The sequence below is a fragment of the Perca fluviatilis genome, chromosome 1 (assembly GCF_010015445.1).
Source record: "Perca fluviatilis chromosome 1, GENO_Pfluv_1.0, whole genome shotgun sequence".
Taxonomy (NCBI): domain Eukaryota; kingdom Metazoa; phylum Chordata; class Actinopteri; order Perciformes; family Percidae; genus Perca; species Perca fluviatilis.
Window position 1 is genome coordinate 30878475 of NC_053112.1, and position 26567 is coordinate 30905041.

Sequence of the window (26567 nt, forward strand, 5' to 3'; positions counted from 1 at the left end):
CAGATTATAATAGCCATGGGCCACACACTCAAAGAGGATAGAGGTCAGTGAAGCAACATGGCCAACCAGTGGACTGATGCTGGCATGTCTGGGCAGGAGAAACCTGGCACCCTGTCCTGTCTGTGTCCAGTCAGTCTGCACTCGATGTCCACTTGCCTTGCTGGTAACGTTGTATTGTCTGAACTGAGCAGCCAATTTAGAGTTCCATTTTTGTTCCCTTAAGACTGTTGTTATCACTTGTTTCTCTGTGGTTTTGTGCAACATCACAGCCAGGCGTAACATTTTTTTGTTGTTGTCCCCACTAATGCCACCCCAGGTCTTGATGTTCTGATGGATTACTATCATCCTGGGTTTAGGAATAACAAATGGAGCTTCCTTGATTCCGCGAGAGCACAAGTCTATTCTTAGGATATCCTGTACAATTATAGGTTTGCTTCTAAATAAAGCACTAATATCCATCCACAGTTTGGTCCTACTGGTGCTACAGTATGTCTAGGTTTTAACAGTGGCAGTGCAGATTCCAGTTAAGATGAATGTAGTCAGACATATTGTTGAGTCACAGTCCAGCTGCCAATATAATCGGTGCAGTGTTGCATGAGAAACGTGAAGATGAGAACAGTGAGGCCTTCAGGGTGTTTTTAAAGGTGAGAAGAGGAAATAAGGGAGTGATAAAACAGAAGGGAGGTAAAGAAGAGAGGCAATCTGAAAAAAGGGAGACGAGACAAAGATCCTCTGGGCATTGTTATGCAATTGTTGTTGTTTTTTTGACTTTTCAAGATTTGGCAGTTCACTGTCATATTCCCAACTGGCCCAAGTTTTCCTGTTTTTCTACCTCTGTCCTCATTCATCATCCATTTCATCTCTCACAGCCAAACATGGAAGTGAAAATGGAGAGTTTAAAGGGTAGAAAAAGGTGAAAAATATCCCATTTGAACCTTAGTAAATGAGAGGGAGAAGCATTTTGGGAGAGTTAGGGAGCAGGTAGGTGGAGAAGGAGAAGAGGGGTGTTTTTAATGCTGAGAGGAAGAGTCAGATACTCCGTTATTGTCCAGCAGCAGGGGCAGGCCTTCTAATAGCCTCACTAATCACTCTTGTCATTTTTAATCTCCCTCTTCCACCCTGGGCGTATTTAAAGCAGGGGCCTCCGTGTGCCCAGCCGAGATTAGACTAGTGAGCAGGAGAGGAGGGAGGAGGAAGGGGGGGTAGCAGCAGCAGCAGCAGCAGCAACAGCACACTCCTTGTGCGCCTCACATTGGGTGCCATGTGACTAATGCTAACAGTACAGGTGTGAATGCTAAAAATAAAGGCCTGCACAAAGATGCACAGGCTGATAATATGCACAGCAGTAAATAAATTATTGAAAAAACACTTATTACAGTATTAGTACATACTGTATGTGTCTCAGTAGGTGACTTATGGATGCACCTTTGCATTAATGCATACATCATGGACATACAAAACCATGTTAATGTGCAAGTCATCATGTTTTAATAAACAGTATCAGCTAAATTATTTTGTTATTCTCTTTTTAGCCAAATATAAATAAATAAATAGAAAACAAAGAGGGAGTACATTCAAAGGTGCACAGTTGTTTGCCCAGTAATACTGACGTCTATGCTTTGTAAACAAACAAACAAGTTCTTCTGTTGGGGAATCTGGGGTCCGTTCCAGGAAGGAGGTTTAACAAACTCTGAGTCTAACCCTGATGTCTGAGTTGATTTACCCTGAGATGGGAAACTCTGAGTTTTCGGTTCCAGAACAGCTGATATGAGTTGGTTCAATCAACTCGGAGTATGTTCACTCAGTGTTACGCACGTGCACAAAAGGCAGTATGAATGGAGCCATGATTCTACGATTCATCATGGTAACAACCACAAACAAACGGGTCGGCGGAAATACTCATGTGCACAAACGGTGAGTTTGAACATGTATTTCATTAAAAAAGCAAGACAGCGGCTGATGCTGCAAAAGAGAGAGAATTGGTCTAGGACAAAACTGCTGTTCAAGTCAATGCGTAAGAATTAACAGTGTATTAATTTCATATTTAATCACAGTAAACTTATAATATTACTGGTGAAAACTGGAATTGTATTACCTATAATTTCATTCAGGTGCAATCCTGCGGGCGATAAAGTAAACTATACTAATCCCATTCTGAGGCTGCAGCACCATGATCTTTAACAGAACTATAATGTATAATCATTTATTTCTTTTTAATGGCTCTCACTGGTTTGTGTCCAGGGAACAAATAGGCCTACAAAAAACGTTTCAGAGCAAGTCACACTTTTCTGACGGCTCTGCATACAGCATTTTACTATTAAAGTATGATCCGCTACACTATGTTAGTGATATGAGAACGGATAAGGTTTCTACATATCTGATGGACTGTGATGAAAAAAATACCTCTCAAATCGGTTATGTGGAAATGAAAATACATCTATAGTCGGGACTCATAGCCCACGTAAACTCTCTGTGAATTAATACAGCTTTTTCATCAACGGGATCGTCAACAATTTAAGGACATGACATGTTTGAGAAAAAAATGTTTTATTCTTTTTATTCATGCGGATAACAAACTGCATTAAAATGCGCCTGATACAGACTGAATGAATGAGGAAATGAATGAATTCCCCCTCTGAGAGGGAGGACAATGAGAGAAACTCGAGGTTTCTTGAAGAAAACCTGCTCCCGACCAGGTTAGGTTCACAGGCTCAGTTACCATAGTAACTGACTCCAAGTTTAAGTTACCTCTCTTTCTGAAACCGAAAACTCAGTTTCCCTCATCTCAGGGTTAACCAACTCAGAGTTTTCACTAAACCTGCTTTCTGGAACGGACCTCTGCCATGAGATTATTGTTCAGGAAGCCCCTAAATGAACCGGACATCTTTTCAAAGTGGTTGGTTTTCGCCTTTTATTACAAATGTAACTTTTTCTACCAGCATTGAGCTAGAAGGTACTTTTAACCACTGACACAGTAATGACGTATGGTTTTAGTGGGATTTTCCAAAACACAGCAATTGTATATTTGGCATGCAAATAAGAAACACAGCCCATCTTTTTCTTTCAAGCCTGAAGTAAAAAACTGTTAGAAATGTACTAAGTAAAGCGAAATAGATTGACTATTATTTTACGGCTGTATATACTGTACGACAATATTAAATAATGGACACAACACCAGGGTGAAAGTTTACTGCATAATGTTTATTTGAAGAGTGGAGATAGAGTCCTGAACAAATGGCTAGTCTTTATACATGTAGGTTCAGCCCACACACAAGCACAATTCCCTGCTAATCAGATGATCCATCTGAAGCTGTGGACCGGAAATACCAGAATAAAACAGGATGTAACAACTGTTTAAACTGCCTTTCAGAGTTAAGAAGTGATGATGATAAAAAATGCAAAAATATTAAGCATTCAATTGAAGAGTTGATCTCTCTTAGAGTTTTTGTTAAGATGGATCATTTAATCCATAAACGTATGTATACTTTAGAAAAACACAAAAGCAAATGTAGAAACATGAGACAAAGTAGGCCAACATCATAACCCCTGGCTTGTATGTGCATGTCGAAATAAGATGTTGTAGTATTGATCACACTCTGTAATCTAATCCTGGCTTTCGCTTTAAAAGCACCAGCAGACACTTCATGTGTCAGAGTGTCTCTGGTCGGTTTCCTCCTCAGCCATTTAATAGTATTAACTCCAGGTGTCTTACACAGGTGTAAAACCCTGCTGTTTAAACTCTCCTGCTGTAGTGTTTGCCAGGAGTGTTTCCATTAAACTGTTTGGGCAGTTCTCTTTATAGAAAGAGAAATCCTGTCTGCCTGCATGTGAATTCTCGCTGCTGATTCAATATAACAGAGTGGGATCCGATAGCTGGTAATGGTTTGTTATTTTGGGGACAGAAGGAGAAATTACAACATCTATCAGTGCTGGATGAAACCCTAGAAGTCTGAAGCAAGGCATTCTTCAAATTGGCTATTTAAAAAAAAAAAAAAAAACTTCTCTCTTAAGGAATAGGTTGACATTTTGGGACATAGGCCTACACACACACACACACACACACACACACACACACACACACACACCATATACCAGCACCTCTTTTACACTTTGTTTTTTGTGCAGATTAAACAAACAAGATGTTACCTGTTAATAAGCGAGTTTAGTGGGTGCTGGTCGGTGTATTTTGTCACTTTAGGACAGCAGGCTAGCTGTTTCCCTCAGTTTCCAGTCTTTGTGCTAAACTAAGCTAATCAGCTGCTTGCGATAGCTTCATATTTAACTGACAGACATGAAAATCGTATAAATCTTCTCATCTAACTCTCGTCAAGAAAGCAAATTATTTCCCAAAATGTTGCACTACTCATTCAACCAGAGAGTATTAATGCTGTTAATCTGTTTGTCCATTAAATCTCCCTTATCTTCCTTACATCAGTCACCTGGCTTCAGCATTCATCTCCTTTAGATCAGTCATGATTCAAGAGGTTTGGGGGTTGTGAATATAGAATCCCTCTCTGCAGTAAATACACTTTAAGTTGACCTGTTACATCAAGCTGGTTTTCAGCTTTACCACACCTAGTTTTGTAACCAATGCTGATGTACTCTTAAGATCCACTGGGAGAGCATGTCAGGACACACTCTGCTGTCTGGCCCACGTGATGAGGCAAGAGATTTTGGGGCGAACAGGCAGGGGAGGATGCCCTGCAGCCTTTGGCAAGATCTCTGGGCTATTTTCCTCTCCACATTTAGCGTATTTAATCTGATTTGGTTTACATGGATGCCAGTTGGAAAGAGAAATGGAGAGTGTGGAGAGAGATTTAAAGCTCCATGTTCAAGGTTCAAGGTCTTTATTTATAATGTGCTAAGCATTTACAGGGAAGCAGTCATGGCTAATAAAAGTCTTGGGTTTCAGAAAGAAAAGGACACAAGTAACAACAATGTGAGAATCCAACACAAAGTAGTGCAAATTAAAATAAGGAATAAAATATAACAATAAAATATAAAATAAGGTGATATACATTGTGAAGTAGACCTGACGGCTTTCTGTTGTGTAGTTAGTGTTGTAGTTATACGTTTCCTTTTTTTTTCTTCTTTTTATTTTTGCCCAGACCTCGTTTGTCTTGTCGGCTTAGTGTTTATAATGGTTGGTCCACCGCTTTGGTCCAGATGGAAATATCTTAGTTTCACTGAATGCATTACGATGGAAATCTGTACAGACATTCATGGTCAAGTGAAAAGTCTCAACCTTTTGTTAAATGGATTGTGAGGAAAGTTTGTATAGGCATTAATGCTCCGCTCAGGAATAATTGATTTCATTATTGACATTTCATTCAGCGCCATCATGACCGAATACCTGGAAAACTAATGACATTTCCCATCATTATCAAATGTTAACATTCTAACCTAAGATCTGGAACATGGTAAACATAACACCTGCTAAACATAACAATGTCAGCATTGTCATTGTGATGCTGATTTTAGCATTTAGCTCACTGCTGTGCCTAAGTACAGCCTCACAGAGGTCCTAGCATTAGTCCTGTTTACATTACTGTTTATATTCATGTTTGTTCCATCTTGTCCCGCTGACACTTGATTGAATTTGAGATTTGTTTTGTTTTTTTTTGTACCAGGGAGGACTTTGTTTACTTCCTCCCTGCACATATCCATTTCATTTAAAGTTCCCCTCCTGTCAAAAATGTTTTTTTTGCTTATTGTCACTTCACTTGGATTTTTGATCTTCACTGTGCAGAATAGTGTTTGTGCAGAGTTTGACACTAGAATTGTGTTTTCACATTTATCTTCTGAAGGACCAAAGTTTCTTGTGCTCACCTTAAATCTGAGTTTAACACGTGGACGAACTTGTTTGGAAGCCAGTCATAGTTTCATTCCTAGCTTACATAAGTGTGATTTTTTTATTTTATTTTATTTTATTTTTTAAAACTCAAAACCTCCAGTACACATACAGTATACTGAGAATGGACAGTGAAGTAGGAGACATCTTGTGTCGAATAGTTACATTTTGAAAAGAAACCGTGTTTGCATATTTATAGATTCTAGATTATATAAATGTTTAACAAAGGCACAAACTATTAGTCAAAGCAGAGTATATTTTATGTCTTTATATTAAAATACAATGGCTGCAACGTACAGTATTAGGAATAACTGGGCCCTAGCTCTGCAGTTAAATCTCATCCCTGCATTGCCTCTTTGTCTAGAAGCCTCACGACTCAGCTGCATGTGCAATCACTCGCATTTATCTGCACCACGCCCGGCAGCCTTCACTACTACGAGTGCTTTCTATGTGACGTCACAGCCTGTGACATCGCAGCCTGTGACGTCCCAAGTTACATATCCTCTACGCCACTGCTGTTATTTCCCAGCAGCCAACTGTGCATTTTACTCATCTCTGTAAGGTTCACTTCACACTGCTGCTACTGCTGCACAGTTCACCTTGTCATGTCCTTTCCCTGCAGGGAGGAAGAGGCTAAGAGAGAGTGATGGGTGGAGGAAGAAAAGGGTGAGGTTGTTGAGTGAGGGACAAAATGATGGTGACAAAAAGAGATCCATTACATGTGAAAGCACAGTAATTTTGCTGCTTCCCTAAGATGTTTTAGATCGCTGGTTTCTTGGGCGTTAGGCGAGATTGTTGGCCTTAGTCCTTAGTGTCTCTGAGTGTGTGTACGTTCATCCTGGCATGCGTCTCCCTTCGTCACTGTACTTAATTGCTGTCTCTTCAGCTTGCAGCCATGAAAGCACAACGCCGGCTCTGTCTATGCTCTCTACTTTGCAAGTGTCTGGGGGTTGAACATGCGTTGACAGCAGCCTTGGGCAGCAGCGTGCACAGCAGCACTGTTCCACATACTCCAAACAGCCACCAACAGCTCATTTTTATTCATTCAGTTGCTCTTCCCCTGCCAAGCTACACGCATGTCCCCACAGGCACCGCTCGACTGAGTGTTTTTTTTTTTTTTAATCCATTTAGTTTAAGAAATAACCGACTGACTGACTCCCTCGACTTTCTCTATCTCCAAGGAATCATAGATGTGGGACACACACAGGCACATACAAACAAATAAGCTATGGCTGGATTTAGAACTTTGAATGCTGACTGAGGTGAGTCTTTCTGCTACACTCCAATTCCCATACTGTGTGTTTAGTATCCGTCCTCAGAAGTACTGCTGGTGCTCTCTTCTATCCGGGATCAGATGTGTAAATCAGTGCTTGAATTGGGCTTAAAACAATATGCTGAAGGATTATTTTTCCTAATGACACCAAAAACAAATTGCCTAGCACAGCCTTAATTGATATGCTGATTGATAGGAAATTTGATTGCAGCTATTATGATATTCAATTATTCGTTTTTTTCAAACAAAAATATCAAACACTCCCCAGTTCCAGCTTCTTAAGAATGAGAATTTGTTGCATTTATTTGTTTTATGTGATCATAAACTGAATATCTTTGGGTTCTGGACTGTTGGTCAGATAAAACATGTCATTTGGTTTATGACCAGGGCATTTTTCACAATTTTACTATATTATGGATTCAATTTATTTAATTGAAAAAAAAAAAATTAATTAAGATTAATTGACAGCATAATGATTGTTAGTTGCAGTCCTAATTTGTACACAGTATATGCTATTAGTATAGTACAAATTCATAAAAAATCATTTATACCCTCACATTAACAATTATTGCAACAGTTTGTGTCTTCAAATCCTGCATGTGGATACTACAGTATGCCAGCTGAAAGCCTTGAAGCTGTTTTTGCACACAAGTCTGTTCAACCTGGTGTGAAACATGAATGAATAATTCTCTCTGAAGAGAAAGAATAATTGGTAATATCCTCTAATAGGACCAAAATAGTGACTGCTACACACTGCTACATATTATAAAAAAATTATTAGAGCACCAAAGGAACATCTTTGATGTTATCTTTGTCAATACATGAATGTTACAGGGCTAAGCTAAACTGGGCTTGTAGAACAAAAGAACACCACAACTAAAGGCTAACCTAGCTCGTAACGTTATAGTAGTGGTCTCCTCTCCCTGTGTGATGCATTTAACGTGAAAATGAGACCTGTGCTTGCCCTGGAGTGTATACTTTTCTACCTAATAGGGGTTGTACGGTGTTAAACTGACTCACACAGCCGCTGTTTCAATTCGCTCCTTGGAGCCGGACCTGCTTGCTTCGGTGACCACGCCGTTGGGAGTGACCTCCGCTCCAGGTTGAGCCCGCTCTTCGTTGTTGTAGTTCAGGTTTTAAAAGGTGTATTTACAAAAGTTGTGTTGTGGGAAAACAAGAATAATCTTTCAGCGTATTTTTCTTCAATAGTGCGTGTGGAAGCGTGTGGTTTAGCGCCGTAGCCTGCTGCATTCTGCTCCTTCTTGAAACCATCTCCTGAATAAATCCAATGTCTTCCACCCGCCAGTGCGCTGGGTTAAGTCAGATCAACACCACCATACCCCTCATGTGTATACGTCAGTCCTTACCCAATCATCAGGCTAACTACACACACTATCAGCTGACACAGACTAAAACATAAATGTATCTCCGCTTAGATGACTCATTAAAGCATGGGTGTGTCTGGTGTAAAACATATTTGCCTCAGTTTTTTATATAAATACCAGTTTCTATCTAAAAGGAGGCTATCTTTTTGTATATTCACTTAAGGTATACATCTGAAACCAGTAGACATTACATGTGACTCAGTCACATTGTATCCCAGGTGCACGCACGCACGCACGCATACATATATAAACATAGACCATGTCAGACATTGGGAGTAGAGAACACTATGCTATTTCACAGCCATACATTTGACATGTACACCTCCCGTCTTTTACAGCTCGGTTTGTCGTCGTCTTCCAAGCGATAGTGATGTTGCCATCATGAGGCTTGTTTGTCTCTGATCGTCAGGTGTGACAGAAAAAAAGGACACAAACAATGAGAGCAATAACAGGGAGTTACCGATGCTGAGACATACACACTGTACCTGATAAGCCAGGCACAAGCAAGTACCTGTCTCCATGGGAACCAGCTCAAGGAGGATTTGAAGACATTGTAGTGATGTACAGCTAATGACAGGCTCGCTGTGTGTGTGTGTGTGTGTGTGTGTGTGTGTGTGTGTGTGTGTGTGTGTGTGTGTGTGTGTGTGTGTGTGTGTGTGTGTGTGTGTGTGTGTGTGTGTGTGTGTGTGTGTGTGTGTGTGTGTGTGTGTGTGTGTGTGTGTGTGTGTGTGTGTGTGTGTGTGTGTGTGTGTGTGTGTGTGTGTGTGTGTGTGTGTGCTGCAATACTGTCAGAATTTTGCATTGCTGTCAGAATTTTGAGCTGTTTCACAAGTGGGATCAGAGGACACTTTTGCTAAGATGACGCCAGTCCTGAATAAAGTCTTACACTGCATAAACTGCTGTCACAGGCTTAGTCGTATAACCACCCCCTCCCCCCCCCTGTTCTGTCAGTCACAGGTCACCCCTCTTACATTTTAACCCCTCACTTTTACTTACTTAATTGCATCTACTTCCCTATTTCAGGATCTTTTAAATTTTCTTTGAAATGAGACGATAATTCAGTCCCAAGAAAAGAAAAAATATATAAAAAGAAGTAAATGTATAGTGTGATTTTTCAGTCTTTTACTCAAGGAAAGAATTTATCCACTGACTTTAACTTTCATGGTTTTTTAGTCACGCGTCGTTATGTTCCCTAGAAGCTTTTTCCTCTTCCCTCAGTCTATCCTCTGAGGGCCTTGTCTAGCGTCGTCGTGTCAAATTGTTGCCCCCTCAAGCCATCTGGTTACATCACAGACTGGAGCTTTATGGTGACATAGCTGAAAATATTATGAGCTGACAGAGACTGCGAGAGAGAGAGAGAGGGAGGGATGGAGGGAGGGAGGGAGGGAGAGAAGGGACGGGAGCCTAAAGAAGTTATTTCTGTGTTTATGGCTGTGCATGTGGATCTGTGCCATGTCTGGAGCTATAAGGGCCAACGCTTTCAGCTTGTGGATGCTGCCCATACTTTATCTCTTCCTCTCTACTGCTGCAAGCCTGGAACTGTTGTCTAAAGTCGAGACTGAGTTAGAGTAGTGTATGTACATAAAAAAATATCTAGGTACAAATATGTGTGCCTATGTAAGCTGCAAACTGTGTTGTTTTTGCAAATATTCTCACACAAATTTAGGGATTGGGGCCCTCAGGTACCTAATTAAGGGGTTATAAGATTATTATCAGGATGAGAAAGAATTGAAAACATATTTGTGCTACGCGCAGTTATGTTTATTTTACAAAAAGTGAGTGAGATGACATGAGGGTTTGTGTTTCCTCATTGCCCATTGCCCTTTCAAAATGAATCGACGTGACGTCAGGCTTTTGTCTCCACTACTGCCAATCAATCAGCAATTAAAACCTGCATTTTAAAAGTTGTAATGCCTGGGCAGAGTACATGCAGATAAACGGTTTGTTGTTTGACATTCTCTTAATAGAGCTGCTGTAATCCTGATGTTGCAGACACCGGCTGGTTCTCACTGCACATGCTGACAGGGCAAACCACTCTCTAATTTTTAAATCACCCACCGTGTAATTTACTATAAAACAACATCTGACTAGTTCTTTATTAGCTCATGAGCCAGACTACAGATATAAAGATATCCTATCAAACAAGTCAGAGAAAGGAATTGCACAATTTTTAATCTGTAAGATCTCCTTAGTTTGTTGTAGGCAGAGTATCCATGTGCAATACTTTTGAAGAAGTTCCCTCAAACAAACTTTCAATTATCAACTTCATTTCACTATTGTGCATTGTAGAAATGTTCATTTCATGGAGTTTGCAGCATTTCAGATTTTCATATTTGCATAATGCGCCATTGTTTTGTCATGCTGATACAAGCTTTAAACCTAACCATGTTTTTATTTTGTTTGCAGAAAGTGAGCGAGAAAGTTGGAGGTGCAGAAGGAACGAAGCTTGATGTGGACTTCACTGAAATGGAAAAGGCAAGACTGAACTCTTTCAATATCAAAATCACAATGTTGTTGGATCCAAACAGACATTATAAATATCACACCAGCCATTTCTGCTGTTATGTTGGAAAACTGCTCGAAAGTTATTAGTAGATCAAAAATTACAAAGGTCCACCAGAAATATTGAGAGAAATATCGAGGGGAATATTTCTCTCAGCATTTCCAGTGGATATAAACATTTTTTTCAACATGTTGTGACCCTGGCTTTTAATGGGGAAGTGAAAGTGACATGCGCTCAGAGTTCAACAATTCAAAAGTCTGATGGCCTGTGGGATGAAGCTGTCCCTGAGTCTGGCAGTGCCGGACCGGATGCTGCGTGTGCGTGTTTTTGTGTGTGTTTGTGTGTGTGTGCTCATACCTCCATGAAAACATTGGTGCCCTGAATAACATTCAATATGTGAGCAATAATAAATGTGTGTGTGTGTGTGTGTGTGTGTGTGTGTGTGTGTGTGTGTGTGTGTGTGTGTGTGTGTGTGTGTGTGTGTGTGTGTGTGTGTGTGTTGTGTGTGTGTGTGTGTGTGTGTGTGTGTGTGTGTGTGTGTGTGTGTGTGTGTGTGTGTGTGTGTGTGTGTGTGTGTGTGTGTGTGTGTACCTGTGAGTGCTTATGTATTTTGAGCATCACCACATGTGTGTGTGTTCACATGTGATCCTGTGTGTTAATATGTTAGTTCCTGTGTGCAGAGGCTGAGCGTTGCAGAGCTGCTGGGAGCTGGCAGGTGTCATTGCACTTAACAAGAACATCATGGCCAGCTCTCGGCTCTGCACGTCTCTCTCTCACCATCCTGCAGAACAAAGCAACCCTTTCTTTTATCTTGTTTTTTTTCTCTCACTATTAGATGCATACATTATTTTAATGCTGTTGTATTTCTCTTATCCTCTCCCACAATCTTTCAGCCATTACTTATTTTCGTTTCCATCCACATAATTTCTTAACTGTTATTTCTGCACCTTCGGTCTCCCTCTACATGTTATTTTACGTTGTGGTTTACAGAAGATGGACGTCACCTCTCGGGCAGTGCTGGACATCATGACCAAGACTACTGAGTATCTGCAGCCAAACCCAGGTGACATAAACCAGCGGTGCAAGATGATAATATGATGTATTGTTTACTTTCAGACTAAAGGCTGTCTCCCAAATGTCAATATTTTTAAAATGTATTAAAGAAAAACATTTTCAGAAATATGCTATGAAAGCATTTATGCACTTACACACATTATATATACGTGGTCACATATACATACTGTACACCTATTCATACACATACTCTATATTATAATGCCTTTGTGGGCGATAGCTGTGGCCGGAGGCATTATGTTTTCCGGTTGTCCGTCTGTCCCATTCTTGTGAACGCGATATGTCAGAAACCCCTGAAGGGAATTTCTTTTAATTTGACAAAAATGTCCACTTGGACTCAAGGATGAACTGATTTAGATTTTGGAGGTCAAAGGTAAAGGTCACTGTGATCTCACAAAACATGTTTTTAGCTTAAATCTTCTGATCTTCTGTGCTGCCGGGTTGAAGATGTGTGTGAAGCATCCATGTTTCGTCTTCTCAAGAATTCCTATGCTAATTAAGACAAACCTCTCACACAAATGTCTAAGAGGATAAAATAATGAAGTGATGACAGTTTACATCCAAAACTGCTTCTCAGGCCATTATTCAACGCCATAACTCAGGGACAGAAGGGGAGACGTTTGGTCAGATACTGAATTTGTGACCATGATCTTAAAACTGTGGTGAATGTATAGATCTTCTGTGCTGCAGGGTTGAAGACGTGTGTGTGAAGCATCCATGTTTTCCCAAAAAACTACCCTTAATGCTTTTTATTAAATTCCTTCAAAATCTTCACTACATACAGTATGTTATGTAAGTCTGAACAGACATGGATGTAAATCACAACTTGATTGGTTGACACAGCTGTGAGGTGGTAATTCTACTTACAATGCAACAATAAATCCCACATTCAAACAATACAACCACTGTATTAGTATTTTATTGTAATAATTTGCATAATTGAATGGTCCTGTAAATGCACATCCCTTTGCCCATTTTAGTTTTCAATCTAATTCTTGTCTCTAACCTTGACAAAATGTTTACCTCACACTAGTAACAGGGTTTACCCCTTTTGAAATAAAGAGTGCCTTTGCTAGCATCAGTAGAAATGTATTAAATTTTTATGAGATATATTATATAACTGACTGTTCTGACTGTAAACTAATTGCTAGATTAAACGCAAGACGAGATATTTCAGGATCTGTCTAATTCAGCTCATCAGGTGTAATTAACTAATCTGATCGATCACATCATACTTTTGCTTTGTGGTAATTAAACAGAGCAGCATTTCTGTCTTTTTACAAAGTGGGAAATCTTGAGGCAGTGGGAAAAGGCTCAGTGAGATGGGGATTTCAGAGGAAAATGTTGCCACTGCACTGGCAGAAAAAATAACCTCCAAATCATCTGGAAACCGCAAAATATAATCAAGCATCAATTTGGTGCTTCAGGCATTGTTTTAAAACATAGCCCGCCCAACATTTAGTGTTTGATTTGCCTTGCCTTCACAGCCACCAGAGCCAAGATGAGCATGATGAACTCCATGTCACGTATGCGGGGACAGGAGAAGGGACCGGGCTACACGCAGACCGAGGCCATCCTGGGAGAGTCCATGCAGAGGTTTGGCAGGGAGCTCGGAGAGGAGTCTAACTTTGGTGAGCTGCAGCCCATTAAAGCTCCTCGCAGAAAGAGAACACTTTTTTATATATTAAATGCTTCACAAGAATCAAGCGGCATCATTTTATTCCCTCAAGGACACAGTAACAATGTGATGATACATTTTTTCAGACAAGTTGCCTGAAGTTATTTAGTTCACAAGTGTAGACATTAAAATGTTGTTTAAAGAGATATACTTGATTCTAATGAGAGAGTTACTGCAGATTAAACCCTTTTACAATATACAGTGAGTACGTTTACATGCACACCAATATCTATATATCTATCTGTATCTATAACTATTATTCCGAATATCACAGTAATCCAAATTTGATACAGGTGATGTAAAAAGCATATTCCGGTTGGATATTCCGAAAAAGGCTTTTTTTTTTTCGATTGAGACGTGGGATTATTCGGGTTTTAGAGGCATTCTTTGGATATGTATACAGTGCATTCGGAATATGCGTCTCAATCAGGGGTTTTACCCATGGATGTATTAAGAGGTTTTACCACAGGTTTATGGTCAGCTCTGTGCGTTGCTATGGTTGCTGTAAACAAACCAACCAGCCAACAGTTTGCAAGGCTGCAGACCCGATTTAAGAAGGAGAAAAACACAGCTACTTTTAAACATTATGACTGATTAAGACTTGGATATCAACAGGTTTTTGGATATGCGCACACATCGCTACGCCGACCTTTTCACGAAGCTGTTTGAAGGAATGAAAGAGGTCCAACATGTCCGCCACCGCTGGTAAACTTTGAAAATATCGTATTTTGCACGGCTAACATTGCGTGTAAACGGGAATATGAGTGGAATATTCACTTTCATTAGCCATGTAAACAGCTTAGTCAGAATATCATCTTTTTCAGAATAAGGGCAAAAACTGAAATATTATAAATGTGTGCTATTCATGTGTTGTTGTTTTTTTTTTTTGGTGTCTAAATGTGTCTTTTTTATTTTATTTTTTTTATTTTTTTTTTTCTCCAGGCCTTGCTCTGATTGATGCTGGGGAAGCCATGCGTGAGCTTGGAGAGGTTAAAGATGCTCTGGACATGGAGGTCAAGCAGAATTTCATTGATCCACTGCAGAACCTCTATGAAAAAGATCTGAAGGAGATTCAGGTACGAGTGCAGAACTTTAATGCACCACCGGGAAAAGAAAAACAACAACAACTAATAATCTAAGTCACGTCTTGGTCAAAGATTCAGCTTTACTTTCTTGCTTTCCTTCTTTTGCAGCATCACCTGAAGAAAATGGAGGGTCGTCGTCTGGACTTTGATTATAAGAAGAAACGTCAGGGAAAAGTGCAAGAAGACGATCTGAAACAGGCACTAGAGAAATTTGATGACTCCAAGGAGATTGCTGAGCTGAGCATGTTCAACCTGTTGGAGAGTGATGTAAGGATTATTTTACCTACCATTTGTTTTTGTTGAATCTGTCAACCCATTCAGTTTACTGCACTGTCTTATACCTTCTGCTGTTGATGTGACTAGCTACCACAACCATTCCCATTGCTCGTTTGTTCTCCTCAAACCATGATAATTAAAGTGATGGTTCGATTATTCACGATTCTAGGGTTCTTTGCCATGACCCCGAGCCAAACACTCCAGAAGCTTTTTCACTCGGGCGAACATTGGGAGAGTTAGCGTAGAGTAGTGTTATCAGCTGAATAGCTGCCAGGGGTGGACACGACGCTACGTTTCGTAGATACCCTACTAATAATGCCGAAATGATACAACGCTCTGCAAGTAGTACAAATAGGTTATGCACTCATAAAACGATGGATTGGAAAGTTTGTAAGTACACCAGAAGTTTATGTAAATAACACTTGCCTGCTTGCTTCTGCTCTCTGCTGTTGTTGTTGCTGCTGTACGATGAGTGCTTAGGGCCGTCTACAAATTACAACACCGAAAAGAGATACAACAAAAATATTTATTAATTTAAAAAAATTTAAAGTAAGTGCTGTAGTATAACTAGCAGGAGACAAGTGATAATTGAGGTAAGTTTGGAGATATTACCTTATTTAATCATTAAATTAATAAATATTTTTGTTGTATCTCTTTTCGGTGTAGTAATTTGTAGACGGCCCTAAGCACTCGTCTAACTGCAGGTAGCAGCAGCAGCAGCAACAGAGAGCTGAAGAGAGCAGGCAAGTGTTCATAAACTTCTGGTGTACTTACAAACTTTCTAATCCATCGTTTTATGAGAGCATAACCTATTTGTACTACTTGTAGACGTTTGGTATCATTTCGGGCATTATTAGTGGGGTAACTTACAAGATACAAACGTGGGTCCATTAGCCCCTGCGCTAAGCTATTCAGCTGATAACGCTACTCTAGCTAACTCTCCCAATGTTAGACCCAGGTGAAAAAAGCTTCCGGGGGGGTGTTTGGCTCGAGGTCATGGTGCAAAGGACCCTAGGGTAAATTACTCCGAACCATCACTTTAAGGGGTTCATCTTTTTACTAGAAGCCCCTATTTACTCTACAATGGACAAACATGTAGAAATAATACATTGAAGCTCCACAAATAGCTAATATTATTAAATACAACTCCATTGAATGCTAATGTCTCTGTGTCTACAAAGCAATAGGCAATTTTGTCCTAACAACTTTATAAAGCGAGTCATTGTTTTTCAGGTTGTTGTGAAGTTTTTCTGCCCCAAATCAATCAATTAATGCAGTTATAACATCATCAGGAATATTAGTTGATCCTGTATGTGGGCAAAACAGTCTCAAGGTCCATGAGTAGCTGTTCTGGAGCTTTCTATCATATTGCACAATCTTCCTCAGCAGATAAAGCTCTAGAACAGCTGCAAATGGACCTTGCAGGGAAATAGTTTCGTCCTGCTGATGAATTGACTGTCAATCCCAATCCTGTTTGTGTTTGTTGACAGTCCTGCCATTCATTCGCTGTTGTTTCTGTGTGATCCTGACGGAAATCAAGAGCCCACTGTTTTTACTTTAGACGTCTGAGTTTGAGTGAATTTAAGTCCAGGTCTCAGTAAAAATCATCGTTATGGGTGATGTGTACCAGGTGTCATGGTGTCAATATGTCTTTAACAGATTGAACAGGTGAGCCAGCTCTCTGCACTGGTACATGCTCAGGTGGAGTACCACAGCCGGGCTGCTGAGATCCTCACCCAGCTCTCCAGTAAGATCGACGAACGGTTAGTATTCACATTTCCTGTTTCACAGCCTCTTTGTTGTTTTACTCTACCTTATTGGATGTACTTACAATGACGTGTAGAATTTCAGTCATGAACGGTTATTTACCAATGCAGCATTGCCACAGAAACACACTGTGGTTAATGTTAATCTCTATTATTTGCGCATTAACAGGTTCTGTGTTTTTGCAGGATAAAGGACACTGCAGTCAAACCGAGGAAAGAGTTCGCTCCTAAACCACGTACGTCTCTGGATTTCTCCTCCATCAGTGAGAACCACAACGGAGGCCTCCACGGTGCTCGCTCTCCAGGTGAGAGCCAGAGTACATTTGCTCAGCCTAATTCTCCTGGGTTTTTACTAACAAGTAAAGGCCAAAAGAAAAGAAATAAACGCAGTAAATGTATTATAATGCATTGCAGGGTAAAGTTAGTGCGACTTTTGAAATGCAACATTTCCTTCAGGTGTTTCACAATAAAAGCCTTCCAGGAAAAAGAAAGGATTGAGTGCTTAGAAGCCTTTTAATGTGAAACATACTGTATGGAGTGAGTGAGACGTGCACAGTAACGTATAGGTGTAAGTATAAACGAACGCATGAATACACAACAACACAATTTACATATATGATAGACATTAGTTCCACATTAAAGAAGACCATTCAAGTGCTCTTCGAATAGCAGATGAGAAATCTTGTCAAAGTAAAATAAAAGCAGTGCTTTAATTTATTAAACTAAAAGGCAGATATTTGTGAATTTACAGTGTCTTTCTTTCAGTTCTCAAAATTTCAGTTACTACCTGTAACTCAGCAATTCAGAACTAATTAATACAACTCTGCGCTCTTCTCTTTCCCCCTTTATGATTTTTGTTTATTCTTCCAGGGGCGAGGTCTCCAGGTGAGCCAGGTCTAACTTATCTGTCAGTTTCTCCATCTGTGTGCTCACCTATTAATTTCTTCAACAACATCCTTGCATTTACACTTGAAACTCAAAACTACTTCTACTGCTTTCTTTCCCCCACTCCCCCCTCGTGTTGTTCCCTCTTCCCTCTTTGCAGCAAGGTCCCCAGGTGAGACAAAAGTGAATCCCCAGAGAGATACAATATCTCTTCCATCACTTTGTCATTTATTGGTCTATCTCTCTTTTTGTTTGTATCTTTGTCATAGGAAAACTGTTGCACTCAAATTAAACAAATTAACAGCAGAAAAACAAGTGCCGTCCGCTCCCTGTACAAAGAATGCCCGACCTACAGTAACAATGAAAACTTACCAGCGGACGAGCATTTGCTGTTTCTGTTTTGTTCTCTTGTCTATCTTCTGAGCATTCATATCCTCCTCTTTCTTTGTCTGTCTGCCTCTCTGCCAATGTATTGCCCAACTTGTGTTTCTTCTTGTTTTGTTTATCGACCTTTTCATTACTCTGCCTGCTGTACTTACCCCATCTATTCATCACTTATCCATCTTGAAAATGCTATTAAACGCTTCTGTTCTTTTTTCACTGTTTTCTGCTTTCCCCTTTGCAGCAAGATCTCCAGGTGAGCAAGAGTGACTTGGGAAGAGATGCAAAATCTCTCTCTATAACTCTCAATTTTATCCTTTTTAAACTGACTTTTGTGGAAATGTATTTTTGTCTGCATTTTTGTTCGCAGTGCAGCTCGTCTGCAGTGCTGTTTCTGTCTAACCCCTGGTTTCTCTTTTGTCCCTATATTGTTTAATCAAATTGCTCATCTTTCCTTTATTGTTAAAGAAATTATTCAACATTTTTGGGAAATGTGCTTATTAGCTTATTTGCTCTGAGTTAGATAAGAGGATTGATACAACTCTCATGTCTGGATGCAAAATATGAAGCAGCAGCCAGTTAGCTTAGCATAAAAACTGTGAACGGGGTAACAGCCTGGCTCTGTCCAACAGTAACAAAATCCACCTACCAGGACCTTGAAAACTCACTAATTAGTTGGTTTTATCACTATAAAACCAGAGCTGCAATGGTCGGGAGCAGTAACTTCCTGTAGTCTCAGCTTTTCCTCATAAAATGGTCCTTTGTACACTATTTTTACACATAGTAATATACCTCAAACCGAATCTGCAGATTTTTCTTGTGTTGTTCGGCAGTGATCCAGGATGAAAATCTGCAAAATTTAGCAGACTGTTTCTCTGCTTGGGTTGGAGATGTGTTAATATTCAGAGTTTTATTTTTTTTAATTTGTTTAAAAGCTGCAGAAAACTTTACGGAAAATTCTGCATCCGCAGAATTCCGTGTGGCCATGCTATTTATACACACATTAAACAAACAAGATATAACCAGGCTAGCTGTTTCCCGTAGCCCTGATCGGGACTGTCTCATCCACCGCATGGTACTTGATATTTGGTAAGAATCGCAGTTGTAGTGGCTTTTTTCCCCCAATGTCCACAAGGGGCAACAATGAGTCCATTTAACACTGGAAAACAAACTTTTATGCTTTATCGAAAGAGTTTTCAAAGTATAATTTTTGGTTTTACAAGAAAATTACTAAGACTTGAAGAAGACTTCAAGGATGAAGACTGACTGTTTGGTTTGGCAAATGTATGTCTGGTTAACCGCCCGACCTCTGGTATAGAGCTGCTCACAGCTGCTTCCCTGCGTCTCCCATACAGTATATGAGACATGTTTCCTCCTGTTTCCGGTCTTTATGCTGTAGCCTTAACAGACCAATAAGGGAGTTGTATCAATCCTCTTATCTACCTCTCCCCCAGAAAGAGAATGAGTGTATTTCTCAAATGTAGAACTATTCCTTTAATCATTGTATTCCTCATGATTAGTTTCTGGTCACTGATGTTCATGTTTTGTGTCTCTTCTGCTTTGTCTCCTCTGCATCTCCCTCTTCGCTTTCCCTCTTTCAGCAAGGACTCCAGGTGAGCCTTTCACAAGCAATTATTATGTCTCTAATCTATATGCAGCATCTTCTCTCTTACCTATAGCCTCTGATCTAACTCCTCTCTTCCTATCTCTCCAACTCTTTTCTCCAGCCCCGATGGACCAGCCCTGCTGTCGTGCACTGTACGATTTTGACCCCGAGAATGAAGGTGAGCTAGGCTTCAAGGAAGGCGATATCATCACCCTGACCAATAAGATTGATGACAACTGGTACGAGGGCATGCTGCACGGCACCTCCGGCTTCTTCCCCGTCAACTATGTGGAAATCTTGGTGCCGCTGCCCCAATAGGACGTCACCACTCCCAGCTGTGTCTGCAACGGTGGCAAAACAGATCCTGGCCTCCAGTCCCTAACACCCCGTATCCCCGGTAACCTTTACCTTAACATCCCTACCAACCACCTGTACTCCAATTAAAAGGAGGCAACACAGCAACAACACAATAACGAATGAAGACTGACGACCAGTTGATGCACCAATTGAGCGTAAAAACTTTAAAAGAGAAAAAAATCTGCGTTTATGTCATTGCTTCCCCCTTATCCCAGGAGGTACCTTCAGGCTTCCACAGCCATTTTATCCATTACTGTCCAGGCTTTTGTCTCTGTTTGAGTTGGCTGTCAGTCCGTCATAACTTCTGTAAGTTTATTATGAGCAGCTTTGCAAAATCCCACTTTTGTCTCATTCACTGTACTTTGTGGAAACCTCTACAGTAGATAGAAATGTAAACTTTTCTCTCACATAATGGGGAAAAAAATTGTGTTTGTTAGAGACTATAGGTCAAGCATGGTTTCAAGTGTTTGTTTTATCTTATTAAAAAATATGCTGAGCTGATTTTGTTTTGAATATTCCTCTTTTTTTTAATGGTAGTTGTCTCTCGGCGTCCAAAGTTCTGTCCAAAGGATGTCCTCACCTTTTAACTGTTCAGAGTATTGACAAAAGTTAGTTAATATACTAGTTGATAACTAACAACCAAGGTTATCCTTCATATTTTTGTTTTTTACCTAACGTGTGCATGATTGGTCCTATGTGATTTAGATACCAAAGTTACCTGCAAAAACCAGAGTCAACAACTATTTCCAGACAGCACAGTGTCAGTGAATATGTTCAACGCAATAGGGTGAAGCTTTGCAATCTCTAGTTCTTTGGTATTTTAATCTGGAAGGGTGAAACTGTATTCTAAAGTATGTGATATTACCTATCTGAGCCAGTGGAGTGATGACATGATTTTCAAAAACACAAGTTGTGAAGTTTAAACAGTTTGAAGTGATGTAAGAAAACTATGGTGCATAAGTTTCGATCCTCCGACGTGTATTTTATCATCAGCTTGTGTGAAAAATGGTTGATGTATTGTGATATAATAACTTATAGGACTTAACTGCTCATTTTTTTTCTGCAGCTGAAGGTGTAGCTATTTTTGCTGCATAACCTACTAATCCGATTAGTATTCTGTAGTTTAGCTGTCTATAAACCAGTGATTAAGATGAAACTAGACATAGCCAGGAGTGCACAAATGGCCTAACTGAATGAGAAATAATTTATTTTTGTCTTGGTGGAAATGTATTCATTGGAATAATGCAATTTACACTAAAAACCCTTTTCTCCAACATAATATGGACTATAATGTTGCTGGTTTACCCTTTTGATGTCATGTTAGACCTCAGAAAAATTGCAAGATTATACACTTAGGTTTCATTTTCTCTCACCAGCTATATGGTTGTATGCAGTATTGTGTGGGACTTTTTCCCCTTCTTTAATTTATGTACTGATAACCTAGAAATCAAACCAGACTCCGTTCTTACAATACATGTTTTAGTCCGCTAAGCAGTTGGGTGTCGTGCACACGTTATTCCTGGGGTTTTATGCTCTGTGATGTTAACGATGTATTTACCTTCTGCAAAAAAATCTGTGCAGCAGTTAACACTATTTTCCCACTCATCTTGTATTAATGTTGTGCGTGTACTTTGGGGGAGGGGTTTGGGTTTGCATACAGTACGTGTTATGCACAGGGATGGGTTTGCAGAGGACCTCTGATGCTGAGGTATTTAAGATATACTGTCTCTGACGGTGTTCTACATTAAAACAAACATGGATGTCGCCCAATTATTATATTCAGTAGAATTAGAATAAATTATACAAAATTAACTAAGGTCCATATGAAGTGTTGTTTTTTTAAAGGGAAGCACAATTTTGCAGACAGTATAGTTTGTTGGCTGGGGAAGAATAAAGATACAGTTCAAATATCATGGATTTATTTTTTAAAGGCGAAACAATTCCTTTCTTCTTTCAGTTTTTCTAACAATCGTGTGTATCTTTGCCCTCAGTGAGGACTGTACAGCTTTTCTGTGTTTTTGTTTTCACCTTGTGTGTATAGTTGCACATCTACAGTAACGTATCTTATTTTTGTAACCGTGACAAAAGTATACACATACAGTATAGATGTATATATACAGTATATTATCCAAAAGCAATGTGAAAGAAAGGATTATCTGTGCTGCACATGATTGTCTTTGGATTGTTTTTGTTTTATTTGTTTTCAGTTTATTCTTGCACTGGATTCTACGACTGTATGCTTGATGTAAAGAAAAATGTGATAAGTCAATGTAATTTATTCAAATAAATACAAAGAAATGTTTATGGCCCCAACAATGTTTTGTTCATAGATGTACACACCTCTAGATTTTAGCTAAAATGATGATTTAACCGATTAGAACTCAAAGTGGTGATGAGGTCTTGTGATATATTGAAAGGGTCTTTAAAAATGTCTTAAAGGGTATTAAATTGAGTTTGAGGATCCCTGTATACACCTGCTATAATTCTTTATTTGTACAGTACATGTACAAAGTTTGCATTGTATATCCTATCTTACACATGCATGTCTTTTGGATCTCTTCCTCCTTTAAGAGGAAGGTCTTGTTTTCAGAATATAGAGAAGATGGAAGGATTTGGCTCAGCAAAGAAAATAGATGGTGGATTCTTTCATGTCTTCTTGCAAGAATCCAAACAAAAAAAATAGGTCAGGCAAAAAAATATCTTTAGTACCTCCACGACAATTGAAATGTCTTAATAATCTTGTTAGTGCAACATTATCAAAGTCACGACTACAGCTTTAAGCATCTTAAAGGTTCTAAAAGATATGAAATGTATGCATGTGTAAGCTGGAATATACAATGGCAAACTTTGTACAATGTGTATTGTACAAATAAAGAATTATCTTTAATTATCATATAGCAGGGTATATGCAGGATTCCTGAAGTTAAATTTAATACCTTTTAAGACGCTTTCCATATATTTTAAGACCTCATCGCCACTTCAAGTTCTAACCGGTTACATCAGTGACACACTTTATCTTACATTTACTATACATTGATTGTAAGATGGCACAACTAAACAGAACAAAGCACAAGGTAATTAATTGAGTGATTAACCCAATGCAAGGTTTATTAAAAAAGAGTAACATCAGTAATACATGAGAGCTAGAAACAGTCCTGTTCCCTATAACACACACACACACACACACACACACACATACTTGAACTCTTTGTTATAAGGTTACTATATATGCCACATATACATGTACGTTGTACTTACATAAACAGTATTTGACCGATTCATTTTGAATTTTGATAAAAGTAACTTTGGTGAGTTTCAGGGGGGGTCATGTAGGAGCTCCCTCTTAACAAATATCCATTACGGTATGGCAAAACCATGCATATGTTATTTCCCATTATAAACTGGTATTTATATAGAAAACATGTCCTGTGAGAATGTGTGTACCTCACACAGAATTGCATACACCATGCATACACATGGTTTAAACTGAGATAACTACGGGTGTTTGCCGATTTCAGTGTCATTAAAAATGCTATGAATAAGTCATAATATAGAATGTCATGAAAAGGTAATTAAAAGTCATAGTATAGTATGTCATAAAAATTTTACAAAAACGTCATAGTTTTGAAAAGTCATAAAAAATCTGTAATGTAAGTTCTTAAAAAGTCATACTATAGTAAAAACATTAAAACATCATGAACATGTCATTAAAAAAATCATGATATAGTAAGTCATAAATGTCATACAAAAAGTCATAGAACAGTATGTCGTAAAAAACTCATGAAAAAGTCATAGTATAGTATGTCAAAAATTCTAATTATAGTATGTTGAAAAACGTCTGAAAAAGTCATATTATAGTATGTTGAAAGTCATAGTATAATATGTCAACAAAAGTCATACTATAGTATGTTGAAAAAAAGTCATAGTATAGTATGTTGAAAGTCATAGTACAGCATGTTGCAAAAAGTCTTGGTGTAATATTGGTGTAGTATGTCAAAAAAATCATAGTATAATATGTCGAAAAAGTCATAGTATAGTATGTCAAAAATAGTCAAGAAAAAGTCATAGTATAGTATGTCGAAAAAGTCAGAAAAAAGTTATTGTGTAGTATACCGAAAAAAAAGTTAGGGCATAATATGTTGAAAAAAATGTCATAGTATTGTATGTGGCAAAAAGTCAGTGTAATATTGAAAAAAGTCTGAAAAAAAGTCATGGTATAGTATGTCGAAAACAATCTGAAAAAGTCATAGTATAGTATGCCAAAAAAGTCATAGTATTAATTGTAAAAAAAAAAAAAAATCTTAATATACTATGTCAGAAAAAAGTATTCATAGTATAGTATGTGGAATAAAGTCATAGTATAGAATGTCAAAAGGTTCACAGTATATTAAGTCGAAAAGGTCATAGTATAGTATGTTGAAAAAAATCCGAAAAAAGTCATAGTATAGTATGTTGAAAAATTCATAGTACAGTATGTTGAAAAAAGTCTGAAAAAAGTCATAGTATAGTATGTCGAAAGTCATAGTATAATATGTCAACAAAAGTCATAGTATTGTATGTCGAAAAAAGTCTTAGTATAGTATATCGAAAAAGACCTAGAATAGTATCTAAAAAAATCATAGTATAGTATGTCGAAAAAGTCATAGTATAGCATGCCGAAAAAAGTCAGAAAAAAGAGAAAGTATAGTATGTCGAAAAAAAAGGCAGAATATAGAATGTTGAAAAAAGTCATAGTATAGTATGTGCAAAATAGCTGTTTAGTATGAGAAAATGGAGGTCGAAAGGGTTGAGTGCAGAATGCACAATAATATGTAGTATGTGCCATGGGCAGATATATAGTCCAGCATGAAGGGTAGTGCTGATGTCCAGCTCCAACTTGAGTTCCTGGTAGATGATGATGGAGCCCAGGAAGCGAAAGTACTCCAAAATGTTGACTGTGAAGTCAGTTGGTGTGATGGGGGCGAGTGGGGATCACAGTGGACATCACAGCTCAAGGCCACCTGAAAGTGTAGTAATTAAAAAGACTCATAGTTTGTTAAAAAAAATCAGAAGAAGTCATAGTATAGTATGTTTAAAAAAGTCATAGTATGTCGGAAAAAAGGCATAGTATAGTATGTTGAAATTAGTCATAGTATAGTATGTTGAAAAAAGTCAGAAAAAGCCATGGTATAGTATGTAGAAAAAAGTCTGAAAAAAGTCCTAGTAAAGTATGTTGAAAAATAATTAGGGCATAAATTGTTGGAAAAAAGTCCTAGTATAGTATGTCGAAAAAGTCCTAGTATAGTATGTCAAAAAATCATAGTATATTATGTTAAAAAAGTCATAGTATAGTATGTTGAAAAAAGTCAGAATAAAGTCATAGTATAGTAAATTGAAAAAAGTCATAGTATAGTATGTCGAAAGTCATAGTATAGTATGTCGAAAAAAGTCTTAGTATAGTATATCAAAAAAGTCCTTGAATAGTATGAAAACAAAATCATAGTATAGTATGTCAAAAAAAGTTATAGTGTAGTATGTTGAAAAAAGTCAGTATAGTGTGTCAAAGAAAGTCAGAAAAAAGATATAGTATAGAATGTCGAAAAAGTCAGAAAGAAGTCATAGTATAGTATGCCGAAAAAAGTCAGAACAAAAGTCATAGCATAGCATATCGAAAAAAGTCAGAAAAAGGAGAAAGTATAGTATCTCAAAAAAGTCATAGTATAGTATGTCGAAAAATAAGGGGTAGTATAGAATGTTGAAAGCAGTCACAGTATAGTATGTCAAAAAAATCATAAAATAGTGTGTTGAAAAAAGTCATAGAATAGTATATTAAAAAAAGTCACAGTATAGTATGTCGAAAAAAATCTTTAAAAAGTCATAGTATAGTATGTCGAAATAGTCAGAAAAAAGTCATAGTATAGTATGTCGAAAAAAGGTATTGCATAATATGTTGGGGAAAAAAGTAATTGTATAGTATGTGGAAAAAGTCAGCAAAGCATGTGGAAAAGAAATCAGAATAAAAAAGGAGTTTATTGCCACAGTAGTTACATTACACCTACGTGGAATTTGCCACGACGATTGGTGCATACATACACAAACAAACATAAGAAATAAACAATAAATACAGAAACATGAACAAATATCTACAAAATAGCTGTTTAGTATGAGAAAATGGAGGCCGAAAGGGTTGAGTGCAGAATGCACAATATGTAGTATGTGCCATGGGCAGATATATAGTCCAGCATGAAGGTTAGTGCTGATGTCCAGCTCCAACCTGAGGTCCTGGTAGATGATGATGGAGCCCAGGAAGCGAAAGTACTCCAAAATGTTGACTGTGAAGTCAGTTGGTGTGATGGGGGCGAGTGGGTATTAGGGCTGGGCGATAAATCGATTTTATCGATTAACTCGAATGTGTAGTTAACGTGGATTTGTTTAAATGAAAAATCGATTTTCTCCTTAACATCCGCC

At 38.5% G+C, this 26567-nt stretch overlaps 1 protein-coding gene across 13 annotated transcripts in view; it reads left to right on the forward strand.

The window, feature by feature from the left end:
• sh3gl2a (SH3 domain containing GRB2 like 2a, endophilin A1) overlaps window positions 1-22422 on the forward strand; it is a 41918-nt gene extending 19496 nt beyond the window's left edge. The window contains exons 1-13 of one of the 13 annotated variants that reach the window (XM_039805028.1): window positions 7087-7113; window positions 10916-10984; window positions 12003-12075; window positions 13574-13717; window positions 14707-14840; window positions 14958-15116; window positions 16785-16888; window positions 17078-17196; window positions 17762-17776; window positions 17937-17948; window positions 18402-18413; window positions 19759-19770; window positions 19885-22422. In XM_039805028.1, coding sequence (XP_039660962.1) covers window positions 7102-7113; window positions 10916-10984; window positions 12003-12075; window positions 13574-13717; window positions 14707-14840; window positions 14958-15116; window positions 16785-16888; window positions 17078-17196; window positions 17762-17776; window positions 17937-17948; window positions 18402-18413; window positions 19759-19770; window positions 19885-20081 — 1062 coding nt within the window. In that variant the 5' untranslated portion in view covers window positions 7087-7101 and the 3' untranslated portion in view covers window positions 20082-22422. Of the gene's footprint in view, window positions 1-7086; window positions 7114-10915; window positions 10985-12002; window positions 12076-13573; window positions 13718-14706; window positions 14841-14957; window positions 15117-16784; window positions 16889-17077; window positions 17197-17761; window positions 17777-17936; window positions 17949-18401; window positions 18414-19758; window positions 19771-19878 lie in introns of those variants that run through there. The other 12 variants (XM_039804958.1, XM_039804968.1, XM_039804988.1 and 9 more) reach the window with 12 other exon arrangements.
• The last annotated feature ends 4145 nt before the right edge of the window (window positions 22423-26567 follow it).